Genomic DNA, 18286 nt, shown 5'->3' with positions numbered 1-18286 from the left:
ATTATTTTTCCGGTTTGGTATTTTCCCAGATAGCCTAATAAAACCTTTGGGATTTGATTCAAAACCCAAATTCTTCTAGCTGAGCCAGAGCCCAGACAAACCCTTTATTTTCTGAGCTCTACTTGTATGGGATGTTTCCACCATGAGATCTGTGTTTAGTGCTACCAGCTTCTCTGGATTTATCAGACATAAGGTGATGTTACCCTGGAAGAATACAGGCAAGCCCATCGATTTTTTGACCATCCCAACATTTAACCCTCATACTGGCTACAGGAGAGCAGTGGGTCACAACTACTATGGGAGACAGGGAGAGCTGAGAGGAGATTTCAGACAGGACACATGGCAAGGAAGTAACTGGCATTTTGACAAGCAGAGAGGCAAAAGTGCAAAGCTCGGTCATACTAAGTCTGTGGCTGCTTTGTGTCACCAGAAGCAGTGGAGGGCCCACCAGAAGCCTGCTGGACCTTCTAGTGGGGGCAAACGTGGCTCTGACTCTGCCATCGCCTCAAGAGCACCTTCTCCATCCACACACCCCCATGCAATATGCGCACCAGACTCTTCTGATTCAGTGATGTATTTTTTTTTTTTTTTACCCTGAATTCTCAGATATCACATCCATGAGAGGGGGAAGTGTGGGGAGGGGGGTTTAATTGCATTTCTTTAAAAAATTAGGAAGTTAAGCTTATCTCTTTGCCTGCATATGGGGAGCCGTGTGTCCTGGATGAGTGAGCTGACACAAGATGGTTTCTAGGCAACTTCTGCAACTCATGTTGGAACAGGAATACGAATTAAAATTAAAAACAAAACCCAAACAAGTCAAACAAAACAAGTAGCAGCTACTCCACACAAAACCAGTTTTGACTGACTCGTAAGGTTCATGCAAGGTCTTTTGTGGGATTAGTATTGCTTTACTGCAAAGGAGAGAAAAACTGGCACCCCTGCGCCAGCATCTATTGTGAGACACGTGATAAGCCTGTTTATGCGGACAACACACATCGCTCGTGTGTGATAAGAGGCCTGTCATGCCACTTCCATGCGATGATATTACTTGATCGCTGAAATGTCACAGCCAAGTGTTGCAGGAAGGACAGCCTGAGTACATCTAAGGGCTGGAAAACAGTGTCATTGGCTCCAGTTCTTTCCTCTTTCCCAAAGAATTTTGCTTTGTATTCATCGATTTCTTATACCTCTTTTTTCAAGGGTTTGGTAAACTTTAGGCAAAAAGTAATGTTCTTGGGAGCTGCCTTTGTTTGTTTCTTTTCTGCATAGTGCAGAAATGAGGAGGACGTCTCATCTGCTTAGGTTATTCTGCAATATTAGGAATCGATCGCTGTGCTTTTTTAGTCTTAACCCAGGTTTCAGGATCAAGGTGAAGTGATCCCATTCCCCTCAAAATTTATTCTTCCAACATCTTCTCCAATTTATGGAACTACAGAGGTCTCAGACAGAACATAACCTCACCCACATAAATCCACAGTTGCGTCATTTTTCCAGTGTCAGAGTAAAATTTAGTCCTCAGAGCCACAGCTCAGAGCCACACCCCACACTGTCAGTTCTGTTTCTGAGCCAGCATAACAAGGGGTATTGGATGTAGTGTTCACAGACTTCCCTCAAGTCATGGAGGGCAAGGAATGCCTTCCAGGGATTTTAATTATCAGGTTCCCATTCTGTTCCTGCATTTGCCAGCGTGAATGAAAAGCAACTGCCAAAGTCTGAACCTGACTGAGACTGGGACATTTGCATTGTCAATAAAGTTGCTAGCAGGTGTTTTACAACCCAGAAGCACCATCATTATTCAAAGTTTGTGTGTGTCCGTGTGCATGCATGTGTGTGTGTGTGTTCAGGTTTCAAGAAGGGGGATGCCAAAATCAAGTGAAGTGGTTAACAATCAGGCCTCCAAAGCAGTTCAATTTACAAACCACCTTTTTATTCCCCTCAAAGGCTGTATGGCACCATTTGCCTAAGAGTAAGACTCTCTTTCCCCCAAGAAAGCAGGTTATAAGGAGTGACACAACAAATTTTGTTGTTCGGGTGAAGTCAAAGCAAAGCAAGGTTACAGTTAGAAAATAAAATCTCTAAGCCCAGCTCAAGCTTTCTTCCCAGCTCTAAAGACATCATCGACCTGCAAAACTGCTGGGCTTTCCTCCAGTAGTAAGTTACGTACGGACCCAACACCGGCTTTAGCAGTAGTGTGTTTTCTCTGCTCAAGAAGCCTGGGCATCATCCCAGATACTTGAAATCGCTCCATGTGCACCCAGCTCCCAATCCTTCACAGCTTCTGACAGACGGCCAGTGAGTGAGCACTCCTGGGATGCCGATGGAAGTGGACTCGCCCCCAGGGACCAGGCTGTGCTGGATCGACACTCCTGGCGGTGACATACTCGGGCTCCATCATCCAGCAAGCAAGAGGGCTGGGCTTCCCTGCCTTAGACATTCTGTGCAGCAGAACCCTGCCTGTTGCTTCCACGGCTGCTCCTGTTGATGCTGGCTGGAGTTTGTAAACCCAAATTTAATCTCACTAGCACTTCATTCCCACGCATTTGGCCTCAGTTTCTGGAGTCAGCCAGTCCTTAGCACTGCTGGGTGACCATGCACAGACTTACTTTTTTAATGCCTCCCAGATTTCTTCATGGCTGTCTTCTTCAGAGTCCCCATGACCCACGCAGACCTCTAAGGCTTTGGCAGGCTCAGCCCAGCCTGAGTGAAGCTGAGGCAGACACTGAGGCTGGCCTCCTTTTCCCTGCACTCTTCCCATGTGTTCCCAAACTGACAGCTCTGCTCCCTGCAGTAAATACTGTCGCCTGCTATCATTGCCGGAAAGCTCGTTGCCCAACTTGCCTGCAGACAGAAAGGGGCCTGTATAATAAAATAAGGAGGAAAAATCAGCAACAAGGGCATGGTGTGACACTGATTATAGGGAGTAATGATAGCAGAGGCATCTGCGCTGGAATTCAGGACACTGCCTCTCCACTGCCAGGCTCTGGCCCTTCCAGAGGGATACACCCCAGGACCACATGAAGCGACTCACAGCACTGGGACTGAAGCGCTTGCCTTCTGCAGAGCCTCCTCCACTTCTCACTACCTTTTAGTAACCAGAAGTTTGTGGGCAGTAAAAATACAATTGGGTTATGCATACACACCATCCAGAAGATACACCAAGTGCTATTTTAGGGGATGTCTTGGATTAGTCACAGAGGTGGCATGAGAACAAGCAAATACAATTTCTCTTCTTAGGGATTCAAGCTACTGCCTCAGGAAGACTTACAAACAGCCCTCAGAAACCCAGGACTGGACAAACACAAAAACTAGATGATGCTTATTTTAGTTCTAACCCAGAATGAAGGGCACCAACTGGGCTTGAAGTGCACCATTATTAATATTAATATCATTATTATCATTATTGCTACTACTATTACTAATGCAGAGAGAGAATGCAGGTGGTACCCAACATTGCTCACATATTAGAGAAGCTAAGTGCTGTCCTGCATTACCTCTTGGAATTTTAGGTTTTCCAAGGGAACTAGCTTATCCCTAGGTGAAAATTTAGCAGCAGGGCTGATGGAGCAACAGTTCCTCCAGCTGGCACCTTTCCCTTCCCACCCCCACTGCTTGGTGCAGGGCTGAAGCACTAGAGCACCCAACACGATAGCAGTCGCGTGGTGATAGCAGTGCCCTTTGCACACCTCGGTTGGGCACCCCTGCCAGCACAAGGGGGAACCTGGCATGAGGTAACATTGGAAGATGCTCTTTGGAAAGGTCAAATAGGAGATTTATGGTTTGCAGAATTAAACCTCAAACCATGGGTGGCTCACATCTAGGTTCTATCGTATCTGTACCCCAACAGTCTGCCAGGGAAAGAGGGCTCCAAAAAGAGGTCTTAGTTTATCTCCACTGTGTAAGCAAATACATGGCTATGTATAAACAAGTGTCCCAGCAATGACTAGGTGTGTTTCAGAACTGTTTGGTGTTTTTAGGAATTTAAAAAACTAGTCACCCATGAAAGGCCTTTTCCATACCCTCCAATAAGCTACTCAGAGCTTTGTCATTTCTGTTCCATGAAGGAGCTATCTAACCCAAAGGCATGGCGGTCCCGTACAGGTTTTGCCATTGCAAGGATTTCACAGAAGATGGCTGATATTCACTTACTAGGTTTATTTGCCACCCACAAAATTTTCAGCATTCTCTGTTATGATATAAGCAAGCACAATTCTTTTACTGCAGATTAGAAATGGCTGCATAGAAGGATTTTGGAGTAAATATCTACCATTTGTTCATGCCTTTTTTGGGAATACTGGAGATTCACTTTTTATGTAACTTTTCCTTCTGGATCTTTGCAGTTTATCTCTTTTAGAGATCTGAGGACACTGCAAGATACAGGCACATCTGTTTCCTGAACCCAGACTTACAGGCAGTGACAGCTTGCTCTGTCTAATTGTATGTGTGAGTTTGTGGGCAGTAAAAATACAATTGGGTTATGCATACACACATACACACAGAATATTTCTATTGGTGGCTTAAGCTAAAGCCTTACATCAAACCACCAAAGGTATCGAAATCACAATTCTGCAGGCTCACCTCACATGTGATTTCAGCAGAATTTTACATCTTGCCTCATGGGTTGCTCTTGGTTGCATTTTTCTAAAGGAAAATTGTGAGTAAACTACAGAAGACAAGGGCTTGATTAGCTTTTGGAATCTGGTGCCAAATTTTCAGCAGTCTGAGTCAAAACAGGAAAAGAGGAGAGATGAAGATGATTTTTCGTCATGCTTGCTATTACGACTTAGAGATGGGATGCTCAGGGCTGTGTCATAGCACAAGCACTTCAGCACATGGTGCAAGTTAAACGGCACAGAGCGGTGTGGGTAACTGCCTGCCAAGTTATCAGATCATCAGAATAAATGCATAGCTGTGGTGTGAAGCATGCTGCATAAGGCTGCAGCGTTCTGTACCCTGCCATATCCCAGCAAAAAGCCATGCTTGTCTCCGCATAAAACAGCTCAGTCCACATGTAATGCCTGCAACAATTAACTTTTACATGTTAATTACTTTTCTGTCATCAATCTACTTCATTACAGCCCATTGCTCTGATTTTCATTGCTCAAGACTTAGTAAGCCAGATCCTCCTCTTTTTGTGGTTGAGGAGAAGGTAAGCACCACGTCTTGACCGCTTAGAGCACATATCAGGCAAGGAGTCCTGGGGGTGTGTGTTACTGCTTCAGCATTGCTGCCTCCGGTGAGAGATAAAAATGAGCAGAAGTTCATGTGAAACATCATTGTATGATGTTTTCAGCGACTAAACCTCAAAAGGTCTGCAAAACGCTTCCAGGCAAGTTACAGATGGGTGACCATACCAACACCTCAGAGAGATGCTGAGCTGTTCAGTATCATTTCCTGAGGAACATTGGACTGCAAGAGGGAAATTCCCATAACAACATGAATGCGATTGATTAGATATCTTTCTGACCAGGCATTTCACACCAACCTGAGAATCCCAAACAATTTTTTACGCTAAAGGACAGGAGCAGCAAACCAGCATAAAAATATATTGCTTTTAAAATGCTTCATTTCCATTATATGTGGATTTTTCTAGAGGAATTCCATTGCATGGAATTCCATGCATAAGCTTACACCACTGGGACCAGAATCTGCCTGCTCCCCCCATAAGGAGGGCCCATTAAGACATCTTAATGTGACAGCATTGTGAGGGGCCTAAATATTAATAATTCCTTATTAGCAGCATTTTGAAGCCTTCCAAAGACCTGAAAGAAGAGCAGAGCTGCCTGGAGCTGCACAGGAAACCAAACTCATGGTCCTGTCCTGTCTTAAAATTTGTTCCTTCTCCCTAGTAAAGTGTTCATGTTCTTACTTAAAGGCATCTACAGGCAAATTGCTCTCTGCCCAGTCTAATGGACCAATTTCTGTGAATATAAATCTTGGGCTCACTTTTCTGACAACACAGGGCATTTCAGTGTAAGAATATTTTTTTTTTGAGTCATACAGTTTATTCTTTATATGAAAACAGTGTATGAAGAGGCACAGCAACCTTACCACAGATGTCAGCAGCTTATCCATACAGACCTTTCCAGAAGACAGTCTTCTTTCCACAGTCAGCTGAAGGGCAATAACAGACCCAAACTGTAATGAAGAAAAGCGAAGACTGAAAAACATCTATTCTGTGGGCTTCTGTGTTTAGCATCTGCAAAAGAACGTTGTTTTTCTAACAGCTGCTTTTTGCAAAAGGCTTTTACTGCAGACAAGATGCAAACTTTATTTTTTAACAGCTTTTAATGAAGCAGTTTCAGTAGTACAACAGGCCATCTTAGGAAGAGAAAACATTTACTTTATTGTTTCTGTGCCCTGCTTCTCTCTCTTTACGCTGGTGACTGACACTCTACCAGCATGCAGGATGTGTACCACCATCCCACGCGCAGCAGCATAAACGCAGATCTTCCTGAGACATACAGCCACCGTTGTTTTCCCCTGCAAGAGGGTTATATCTGTAGATATATGAAGGAAGAGAGAGTTTGGTCTCTACTGCTGGTTCAGTAAGAAAAATGTAATGCAGAGAGTCAGTGGGGGGGGGTGCAGAAGCCACTGCTGATACCTGTGTGAAGTGTTGCTTTTCACCCAGGATGGGTGGCCACTGTTTGAAGTTCCTGGGTTTGAAAGGAGTGGCTGACCTTGCTTTCTGCGCTTCTCCATGCGCTGACCTTGATGCTGGAAGGAAGGCAGAGCCATTAGCCACTTTTCCACACTGTGGTATTTGCCAGCTAAGTAGCAAGTGAAAAGTAGTTCTTAAAATGGCACCTGGGGTGAAGCTGGGGGGAAAGGAAGGTACCTGAGCAGGGTATTCAAGCGTCTTGCACCTGATAGATCAATCAAGGCTAAATTCAAAAGCAGATGTTTAAAAACTAAAATAAATTAAGATATTAAGGCCTGAATTTTTAGCATCTAACACAAGACACTTGCATGAAGGCCCTATACGATCAATCTAGAACTCTTCATCGCTGGAAAGGAAAGGGAGAGCTATCTCCTCCTCCACCCACTGCCGAGGAAGCTCCCAGGAGCACTCTCCTCGTGGAGGACTCTCAGCTGAATGCTTGAGGCTAGGTGTTGGGAACAGAGGCCACAATTAGTAAACTCGGCTGTAGTATTCAGGCTTGAGTTTAGACAAAAACTCAGTCATAGGCCTCACTGCTCCAGTGATGGTGCAGCAGAAGTGTAGCTGCTGTGCAGGTATGATTCCTGCCTCCAGATGCTCTGCAATGTACATGGTGGTTACCTGCAGAAGAAGGAGCTGGAGGACTGGAAATAAGATAGTGGTAACCAGAAAGTACTGAAGCAAACACAGCTAGTAGAAGACAGCGGTCAGCATTTTCTAGCCTTCAAATCATGCAGTGAGTCACAGTCCAGCTTCCAGTGCACCAGCATCTCCCTTGCAGAGACCTTCATGGTCAGTGATGCTGAAACAAGAGGCCCATTCCCTGCTACAGTACCTCTTCATGCGGTGCCTTTCAGCTCTGTGGACCTGCCTGTATACGCTGTTGTGGAGAAGACCATGAGTTCATAAAGGCACCCTGTGAACTGCAGAGCCCGGTCTTGTCGACACCTGTCCTTCCAAACCCTCACTCCCACTGTGCTTTTTTCACGCATATTTAAAGCTTCCTTTCATGTAATTGGCAATTTCCCTTCCCTCCCTCCTACAGGTTAGGTTAAAAGGGGCAGGAGGTCCTTTTCTGTATTGATTTGTTTACCTGACCTTTCAGATACATGCAGAGAAGATCAGCAAAAAGACACTGGAAAAGGAGCAGAACAAAACCACAGTGCTTGCTCTCGTTTAAAGAAGTAAAAGACAAACATGACACTTAGCATTGAGTAGAAAATAAACTGTCCACTGAAGAAAAGAAAGAAGCTGCTGGTACAGAGAAGGGACTGTGAGGAGTACTACGTTGCGCTGCAACACCGACGGAGCAGGTTAAGGAAATGAAGAGTCAGCCTTCAGAGAGCAGTCATGATCTCAGAGGGTTTGGGTTTTTTTGTTTTTGGTTTTGGTTTTTTGTGTGTTTTTTTTTAAGCAATGTAATTTAAAAAAGATAAATCCTATTTCCAAATAAAAGGAAATCAGATAAATTATTTTTAATCCTTGACATTTACACCCTGCTATTAAGCCACTCCCCACCACAGTGCACTCACTGTGTGTGGTACCGTTATACGTGCTGTGGATTTGGTTAGACATAAAGCAGATGCCCTGATTGCTAAAGCTCCCCTGACATTTTCTAGTGAGTGCATCATGGTGGTTTGACCAAATTCTAAGCTGGGTAGTAACATTTCTTTTCTTGCTTAATTCCTCCCATGCATTCAAAAAGGCTTGATACTCATCTTCCCCCCCATATCTTGTAGCACTGCTTTGCCTTGCTGTATTCCACACTAAAAGCAGACATAGCACAGCAACAAACGAAGCAATTGTTACAAAGCTTTTACCAGCCTCACAGGGACATGGTGAGGATTAATTAATTGCTTATTCAGAGCTTTTATATCCTAAGATTAAAAATGGTATAATCATAATAAAAACAGATTCCTACATTACCAGAATCAGTTACTAAAATCCCCAGTAAAGACAATACAACTTTCCTACAAAAGAAAAATTCAGGACTGTATTCCAATCTCACCCCTGCTGGGAGACACAAGAAAATTAACCCAGACTAACTTTTACGGTCAGTAAGTTATATCTCATTAAAGACCTGTATAATGTTCTCTTTCATAATTACACTGAAACAAATTAGGACCATTTAAATTCAAAAAAGAAGAATTTAAGGAATCCATCCATTTATGTGGCATTGCTAATCCACTTTGAATTCACACATTTAGTTAATTCAGATTAAGTCTTCCTCAGTGACTCTGCATAAGCAAATCCTCACTCTGAAGCAACCACCTCCCATCACAGATAAGCAGCAGCAGCTTTCTTAAGTTCAGTAACCTTGTGGATTTATGCGGTTGCACATGGGTGGTAGTTTCTTCAAAGCCTCAGATCTCTGGGATTCAGATCTGAGCTCTAGAGAAGTGAGGGAACTGCACAGGAGATTCCTGTAGCCCCTCATTCGAAATGTGACCCGGGATGGCTCCAAACCACACTCCAGAGACAGTGACCCTCGAGGGCTGTCAAGCAGCCAAGAGCAGACAGGCTGCAGGTCCTTCAGTGCCGGTCCCTCCCACACCTCGCCTATCCCTGATGCTCAGAGGCAGCAGAAGTTGGTCTCTCCATGCAAAATTCACTCCTTTGCATGCGAAGTCCATCCTAAAGGAATCCTTCATGAAGCACTTGTGTTCACATGGTCAGAATAAGATTTAGGAACGAGATGTCAATGTCCAGTTTTTGTACCATGAATACCTGCCAGGTCTTCAGGACCTCACTGCAGCCATAACTTCATTGTTTCAGAGAAAGAAATACTCTGTCAAAGTTTCAAGCCCTCTGAAAGATGGCACTAATCCACTCCACTATTACCCTACTACCAGGGAGGTCTGCTGACAGACACCAGCACGAGGGCAAAGAGCCCACAAATGGGAAACTGAAGCAGAGTACCCTGACACGCAAAAAGCCAATGCTCAATTCAAAACAGCCAAAACAATCCTTTCCTTGTGCCCCGAGGCAGTGAAATTCTCTCTGAGAGTGACATTCTTTTAAAAGAAGAGTAATCAAATATAAATGCTTTTCAGCGCCGAAGCTGACGCCTGCACCCACGATGCGCAGGGACGAATGCATCTGTAAGAAAACGCCTTTGTTCCTTTTGGGCTCACATCGGGGCAATGTGCTGTAGATGGCTGCAGCTCCTCTAGCTGAATGTAAAGGCGGTGCCCTAAAAAAAAGAAACCAACATTGCTTTTGTGTACAGTTAAATCTGGCTTGCCACCAGGGATTCGTTTAAGATACAGGGGGTCCTGAGGCTACCTGCCACTGATGTATTTTGAAGTTAGGGCAGATCTATTCATTTCTAAACAAACCTTTACAAATATGTTAAGCCATGGGAGGTGTTTAGGAGATTACAGAGGGGTGTTCATTAGAGCCGCTCAGCGGTGAGGAACTGAAGCACCAATGCATTCTGCTGAGAGAGGAACAAACACACTGCTCAGAGCAGGCTTGCAGATACACACACCACTATAAAGTGTTCTTAGTGCAGAGTTGTGTCCTTTTCAGTTTCTTTGCTCTAGCTTTTTTTGAGCTTTTTTCCTTCCTTTACTCACCTTCATAATTCCCAGTTGCTCCTCTGCCTTTACCTCGCTGTTTTCCCTCTTTCCTTCTCCCCTCCAGCTGTGAGGCTGCTCTTCCTCCCAGGTCGGAGCAGTCCTAGCCGTACAACAACAGCCACTCTGAAACTTCCCTAGCTTTGTGGTCCGCTCTGGCTGGACCTGAACACTTTCAGACACACAGGCCCAGGTGCATGTCAACCCACACACTACCTGTACTTTGCATCACTGACTAGTCACCCTAAAAGCACTATTTTTCTTCTCCCAAGACAGATAAACAGGTCCTGCAGGGTGATTCATCCCACTCTCATTGCCTGCTAGAGTGGTCTCACTTCCACTGGCTGTAGGTGCTATAGCTTAGGTGGTGCTCTTGAATCAGGCACTTTTATTAGATTTCCCTTTATTTAAGGGTAGCCAGGATGAATCTGGGCTTCACACCCTTCCAGTTTGCTGTACCCTTTGCAGTAGGCTTGAGGCTGATGTATTTTTTTTTTGCCAACTCAAGCTCAGGATAAATATAAAATCTGGATTCACTGAAGCTGTATACAAGTAGTCTGCACTGTGTTCAGTCCGTTTCTAACTCTGGAGATGCTCAAAGCCACTGTCAGCTGCACAAACAATCTATGAATTCATATTCTGTGCGTTTTTGAGGACAGGGAACAATTACTATACAATGCCGCACATGTATTATTCAAGCTCCTGAAGCCACCCAGCTGGCAAGACAACAAAAGAGCAAACGTTTTGCAATAAAGTTCATTTTAATTGAAAGACCAAAGAGTCACATGTGCCTCTCCTTTTAGCCTTAAGGACAGCAGTAAAACTAATGTCATTTTCAGATCCATTTCTATTAAAAAGGGGGCGAGGGTGGGCTTTGCCTTCTATCAGAGAGCCATATTCACTTCTAATGCCCATCTATGCTACTCAACCATTACACAGGGGAATCCATTTTGGTGAGACCATGTTGATGTATAATTTGCATGTTATGGATTATATGGCCTGTCACCTCAACTGTTAATCTAGATATTACTAAACACAATAAAGATCATGTTCTGCAAATTCAGTCCACATTCATGACAGCACTATACAGAATCAGTGCTGGGTGGGAAGCCCTTTGGTTTGTTATCCTTGGCATAAAAAATAGCTCAGCAAATAAATTAACTTAGATTCTCTGACACAGAGAGAAGTGTACACATGGCTGTCTTCAGGGCAAACTCATGCACCAGGCTAGATGTCAGGATGGTGACATTTCTTTCTTTTTTCTTTCTTGGTTTAACAAATCATTATAGGCAGTTTTGCACAGTTCATGTCCATAGTTTTGCACAACTCAAGGCTGAAGTCCCAAAGTGACCAAAACCACTGGTACAGCCTGTTAGAAGCACACATATTTATGAGGACAAAGCCTGTGAGCTCAGAAAGAGAGACCCAGATGAAGCCAGCCTCTGGCTAACTAACTGCTGCATCCCTCGATGTGCAAACCCGTATGCTGTAAGCTTCATCCTTCCCATGCATTCTCCTGGAGTGACCTGCTGTTATTAATAGCCCGCTACCGTCAGGGTCCAGTGTGGCGTATCAGAGAAAAGGACTTTGCTCCCTTTTGGAATAGGCAGGCAGCTACAGCATTCCCTGCCCAGCTCCTCTGAGCTGCTCGCTATGCTGTACTCCATCCACGCAAGGGCAAATTTCATGGCCCCCTTCATTGGTTTAAAAGGGTGTGCAGCAGATGACTTAGGTAGAAATAAAACGTGGATTCACCATAGTGGGATGGTTGTAGTAGATACAGACTTCCATGCCTGCTGCAAATGGCTATTCTCCTGGGCAGCCGCGCTCCCTGGGAAACTGCTCTCCTGAAGCAAGGAAAGGGATATTCCCTGCAGGAATGAGCTCTGACTTCTTGCCAGGACAACAGGATCTGCTTGACTAGACAAAGTTTTTTTGCCCATACCCTATAGACAGCACTTCTGCTTTGCTGGGGACCTAAATCCTTTATTTAGGGCTGACCCTTGTTTGACCAAGTCAATAGTCCCACTATCTCCAGGTAGCACAGGATCAGGCTCTTAATCTTTCAACACATTCAGGAGCACAGAGGTCACTGAATTTCAGTCTTTTACTGAAATCTCTGGCTAGTGAACCACGGTTTGCTCTATCCTGAGATCCCTGTAGCACTTTATTTCAGATCTCAAAAAATGCTCACCAAATTGAAAGTTGCTCAGATTCCTTTTCACTTTCTTTTCTTTCTTTTTCAAAAGGTGGAAGTTTTGCTTTTTTGTTTGTTTCTTTCTTTTTTTTTAGCTTTGGAAATGGATTGTTTCTGCATAGCTAGTTGCAGCATTGGTTCCTCCCTTCTGTCATGCAGGGTTGATATAGATACTTTAATAATGCTCTAAGACTGCATCTGCCCTGTACCAGAAACCAATCTTTAGTTTTGTTCTGCAAAATATATATGCATTGCTCAATGTTTGCTGGCCTCTGGTCAAAGAAAGTAAAAAATGAGCACGAAAAATCTGAGAGATGGGAGAAAAGAGATCTTTTGGATGTGAAAACATCACTGCTAGCAATTTCAAAACCTCGCCACTTGCCCCAGCCCCTCCAAACCCTGTCCCACTCCTGCCTTCCAGGATATCATCAGTCCTGGAGGTGAGGAGAAGACAAACGAACGACAGATACTGAACTCTGGCTTCTGCAAACAGTCCAAGGACAATCTGCTCCTTTCCAGACCACGTGGGGGGAAAAAAATACCCTTCAATTTTTTAAGTGCACATTTTGTATTTAAAAGACCACACACAGTCCAGAGCTTTGAAATTATATTGTGGGATTCAAAAGGATATTTTCTGGCCATAATGATTTATGGTGCTGCATCAGAGTCCTCTTTGAAGGAATGAGGTGAAGCCAAGTGGCTTTGGCAGGAAGGGAAATGACCATCCAACGGTATGTTCAGACATCAGGTTTAAAACAAGTAAAGATGCAAGCATCACCACAGGATGTTGCAAAGATCAGAATTATAAAAAAGTTAAAAAATGGGATTAGACAAATTCGTGGAGACTGGGCCCACTGGCAGATATTAAACATGGGGATCTGGCTGCAGCCTCTGGCTTGTGAAGTTCCCGAATTCACTGATTGCCAGCAACTGCAAGGTTTTATAGAATGAAAATGTCTCTGCATGCCCTGTTGCTGTAGCCTTTCCACACGCAGCTGCCACCCACAAACAGGCGATGCGCTGGTGCAGCCCGGGGTCTCCTGCCACCGGGGGACACGCTGACTTGCCCTGCCCTGGGCTGTGGAGGCGAGTGCGGCTGGCTGGACAGGGGGGCCTCATCCACTGCACGTACAAAGCTGCTCAGTGGACACTAAACACAGAGCAGGTGGGAGGGAGTGCCCTGCGCTGTGCTCGCTCAGGAGCAGAGCAGGTCCATGAGTCCTAACGCAGCTCCCAGGAGGCTGAGAGCCACAAGAAAACGTTAGGTTTCCTGCAGGACTTCTGGCAAAAAATACACACACTCCCCCCATAAAGTCTCTAAGACTGAACACCATCATTGCAGCGTAGTCAGCAGGAGTCCCCTCTACAAATCCAAAATACAGCCCAGGACCGCGAGCTTGTGCAACAATATCCTCATTCACATGGGCGGACAAAAAGCATGGGGAGAGCCTCCGGGCTGGGGAAGCTGTGCTCAGTGGAGAGCCTTCCCCCAGGCTCTCCAGCGATGTCCCCAGGTCTCCACACCTCACCGAAGAACACCACAGACGTATTTTAAGAAGACATACAATTGAGATCAGACTTCAAAAATACCCACTAGCGTCTGTAAAACAGACACTCTGGCTGCGAGGAGCCCCCCAAGTGATGCAAAGTGCCCAGTGTTGGCGAAGACCCTGCCCCGGAGGTTACCTACCCAGGTGAGAAGGGGCACCTCCTCAAAGCCTAGCCCCCTTCTTCAGTGAACAGCGTTTGAAAATCTGGTTCTGGCTCAAAAAATCCACTGACCAATCTCTGCATTTTAATAACGTGGCAGCAGAGTCATCCTGCATTTTGAGAAGTTGTTTTTGTTCTTTTTTCAAGTAAATGTTCCTTCCCTAATACCTTATGCAAGCAGACATTAATGCCAGTCCTGTATAGCACCTGTAAGCCATCTGGAAGATGAATAGCTACACAGATGCGAGCAGCCTACCCTAAAGTTACGGCAATGAGAGATAATGATCCTGGCTGCAAAGGCAGAGCACTGTTCTCATCGCCATCTTTTTAAAGTCTTCTCTCAGCCATAACTTTTCTCCCAGCACTGTCACACGAAGCCTGGTCTCACTTCTCATGTTTACACAGGTGTAAACCCAGGAATATACTCATTACAGTTGGTAGTTGGGCTTTTCCTGCTTTCTCAAGCAGGTGAGCGGCATTTTACCAATTCAATGGCAGGGTCGCTTTGTTGGCTAGCAAAACAATGAAAGGGACTCGCTGGACTCTGGTGAGGCGGCGCTTTAGCCCACACATCTTCCAGCACCCAGCAGTAAATGTCACCACAGAGGGCAATGGCAGCAAACAGTCAGACGGTCCCCAAATCAGCATGTTAGTGTGTGCCAGTGGCAAACAGCTGGAGCACGGCCAGCCCTCTTACTCACCCCCTCCTTGATTGCTACAGCTTGTACCCAACTGTAAAAACACCAGGCACTGCTTACGTGTGAGGCGGCAGAGCCTTAAGAGAGGTGAGGTGCACCGAGGAAAAAAGCCGACGCCATGACTAAAAGAGGTGCTGGGGACCCCGGGGACATGGGTGCTGCGTGCCACCAGGCAGTTCAGCTCTCAGTTCTGCATGCCTTCCCGCACCACAGCAGCGGTAGGAGGCTTGGGAATCCTGCAACTTTTTTAATTAGATTGTGATGCACTGTAAGCTTTTGCTTTAACAGGTCTGGATGAGTTACCATGCACAATGATCTGCTCAAAAGTCACCCCGATATTAAAAATGACTGGAAAAAATACACCTAGAATTCATTTTAATGTGTATATTTAATGTGCAGGAAGAGGAAGGAAGCAGCCTTCCTGGGTAGCGCAGGTCCTGGGAGTAGTAGGGGATGCTGCAGTGAGGCTTTAGCAGACGTTTGGGGAATCATCTATGGCTCCAATAGCCAGCCAGGCTTGATTGGGTTTGTCAGGAGGCCAGAAAGCACTGCACTGGTGCTTCTTTTTAAAATAACAACAAGGCCGGTAAGAGCTGGTAGGGCTGTCAGAGTAAGGCTGCTGGAAAGGCCGGGGTGGTCCCCAGTCTCATAAAATCTATCCCAATGGGAATAAGTAGGACTCATCTCACTATTCACGTTGCATCACAGAAGTCTGCCACAGGGAGGTTGTGGAGTCTCCTTCTCTGGAGACATTCAAAACCCACCTGGATGTGACTGTGTTCAACCTGCTTGAGAGAATCCTTTAGCAGGTTGGTGGACGAGATGACCTCTAGAGGTCCCTTCCAACCCTGACCCTTCTGTGACTGTGTTTCTGTGACCCAAGCCTGTTATGTGTATGCTGACTGTAATGGAAGCCTAAGGTCACTGCTGCAGAAATCTGGGACAGGGAAAACCTTCTTCAGGTGGGTAAGTCCCATCCAGTACTCCCTCTAACTTCTTTTGGCTTGAGCCTGCCATCCAAGCAGAACTCACACTCCCACAAGCAGGTGTTCTCAGCAGAGAGGGGATCCCAAACCCCATGCCAACTCACCCAAAGCACTGTACCCTAAACACAGGGAAGCGCTCTCCTGCACCCAGTGCTCCTCTAGCAAATCCTCTCCGTAGCACCAGCCAATTCCCCATCCTTCCACCAGGGAGGAGGTATGAGAGCAGGAGAGCAAGCACACAGCCAGGCTGTGATCATAATGCAAAGGAGGGACCAAAGAGCACTTTCTAAAAAGGGGGTTCCCAGCTACGTGCTAGCCGCCTGCCAGCCGTACTGAGTTGTGTAGTGGTGTGCCTAGCACTGCACCCCCAGAGACATAATTTGCAGAGGCTGCAAATAATGAAGAATATCTAAAAAAAAATAAATAAAATCTTATTAAAAATTTAGCTTTTTAAAAGGATTTCCTCAGTCATCCCATTTCACGTCTTTGACCACGGAGTAAAGGCAAGAGCCAGTTTCTTGTATATCTGCCACCACCACCACGATGACATCAGTAAATTCCCTGCAGGCTCTTTGTGAACTGCCTCTGTCTGCAGCTCCTGCACAGCACAAGCAGATCTTAACATACATCAGCAGATCCACTAGACCTCACTCCTGCTGTCAGCCCCAAGACATCACCTGCCATCCTCCTCCATCAACATCTACTTGCCTTTGCCACAAAACACCAGCCCGTATAACTCTGCAGGATGGATTTCTTTACTGGGAAGAGTCTGCCTCTCCACATGGTCTTTTCCCCTTGCCTTGCCAAGTAACAGACAAGTTCTCCAGGTGCCTCTGGCAGAGGGCAACCAGAGAAAGCAGCAAAGGAGCTGCTGAGCCAGTTCTTGGTCTGCTGCAAGCCCCAGAGGGATTTAGGGAGATGCACAAGATGAAGGAAAGCCTGTGCACTAATGGTCTCATGTGCTAGGACCAAAATAACTGCCTGCTCCTCTTGAACACAACTCCCACGTACCCGGCTTTAACAACATAGCACACACCTTTGCGGTAGTCATGAAGATGTGCTCTGACCTTGAAGCCAGGGCTCTTCCAGACCTGGACCTGCCACACCCGTTTGCAGGGAAGTGAAATGTGGGACCTTGCTAACCTTTCGTGCCTCTCCACTGCAGATTCAACAGAGACAGCGTGTGCAACACACCGAGCCAGATACCTGACCCCCTCCCCCCCGAGCACTCCACAGACACAACCCCAGAGAGACCTCCAGCTGAAAACACACAAGGAGGGGGATTAGCATGCCACAGATACCCCTTTTTTTTCCCTCACCATGCTTTTCCAACCTCTGTACATGACACGTACAGCTAATCATGATTGCTCCCTTTGATACTTAGTGATTTGCATCCTTTTGGTAATTATCCCATCACCTGCACAGAGCAGATAATTCAGTGGGCCTGCTGGTGCTGTTCAGCAGCCACATCCCCGGGTTATAAAGTGAAGTGCTGAGTGGAAAATTTTAATGACTAGGGGCTGGTGAAATCTTAAATTGATGGCAATATATGGTGAAGTCTCTTAAATAGTGTGAAATGCCCTTTTGGCTGGAAAAGGCTGGATGAACCTGTGGTTGATAAGTTGTTAAATTACATCCCATGGCTGACTGCTTGTCTTGGGAAGGTACCAAATGATAAGTGCGCAAATTATCGTTACAGCACAGAGTGAAACTATTTCCAGCAGAGATGATTTGATAAAAGAGAAGTTATTTATCATGATTAAAAATGGTACATTTGTACTTCTCCACATTGAACAGATCCTGAACTGGCAATCATCTTCTGCAAAGGTACCTGAGCCTGATTTAATGGTGGGGGGGTTTCTCATGGAGAAAGAAGATTTTAATATCTAAATTGCTGTGTTTCTCAGAATTATTTCCTTGTTCATTGCACGCAGCTTGATTTCAATTTTTTTCCACACCCTTTTGTCATATTTAACTTTTCCTAAAAAAACCCAAAGAAGCACTCTCTCAAAACCAAGGAGGAAACAGGCTGCTACGTGCAATGGTAGCGAACAGCTTTGCCTTCTACACCTTCATTTTGGGTGCCGCAGAGACAGGCAAGGCTTAAATTAATTTTCAGTGACTGGCTGCTCAGTGATGGAGGGAATTAGGTGGTAGAGTCAGTTTTGTTGGAAGAGACAGAATGACTTCGTTTAGCTACCATAGCTGGCAGCTAGCCACTAGCCACTGCCCAGTGACCTTTTGAACCTCTCAGGAGATGATAGCTTATATAGCTTATATAGTTTATATAAGTTTATATATATATATATATATATAATGAGCTTCCCATACAGCTCTACAGGGTACCAAAGCCATGCTGAGTAAGGTGAAGCTGGCAACATTCGGTGAGTTTAATGGATAAATGAAGGGTGTTACTGCGCAGTACCATTATTGCAGGATCCTTTAGCTCAGGTCAG

General features: G+C 45.4%; 1 protein-coding gene across 2 annotated transcripts in view; it reads right to left on the bottom strand.

Moving 5' to 3' along the window:
- Positions 1-1905: 1905 nt before the first annotated feature.
- The window catches only part of KIAA1143 (KIAA1143 ortholog), a 67440-nt gene continuing 51059 nt past the window's right edge, over positions 1906-18286 (bottom strand). The window contains exons 4-6 of one of the 2 annotated variants that reach the window (XR_005103692.1): positions 6605-6717; positions 6079-6497; positions 1906-2856 (exon numbers count right to left, since the gene is read on the bottom strand). Coding sequence is in view for 1 of the 2 variants with exons in the window: in XM_037383761.1 (XP_037239658.1) it covers positions 9831-9854 (24 nt within the window). In the remaining variant the exon portion in view is untranslated. Of the gene's footprint in view, positions 2857-6078; positions 6498-6604; positions 9855-18286 lie in introns of those variants that run through there. The other variant, XM_037383761.1, reaches the window with a different exon arrangement.

The sequence above is a fragment of the Falco rusticolus genome, chromosome 4 (genome assembly GCF_015220075.1).
Source record: "Falco rusticolus isolate bFalRus1 chromosome 4, bFalRus1.pri, whole genome shotgun sequence".
In the NCBI taxonomy this organism is placed as follows: Eukaryota; Metazoa; Chordata; class Aves; order Falconiformes; family Falconidae; genus Falco; species Falco rusticolus.
Note: the sequence above shows the minus strand (reverse complement) of the source record. Positions and strands in the feature narration are given on the sequence as shown.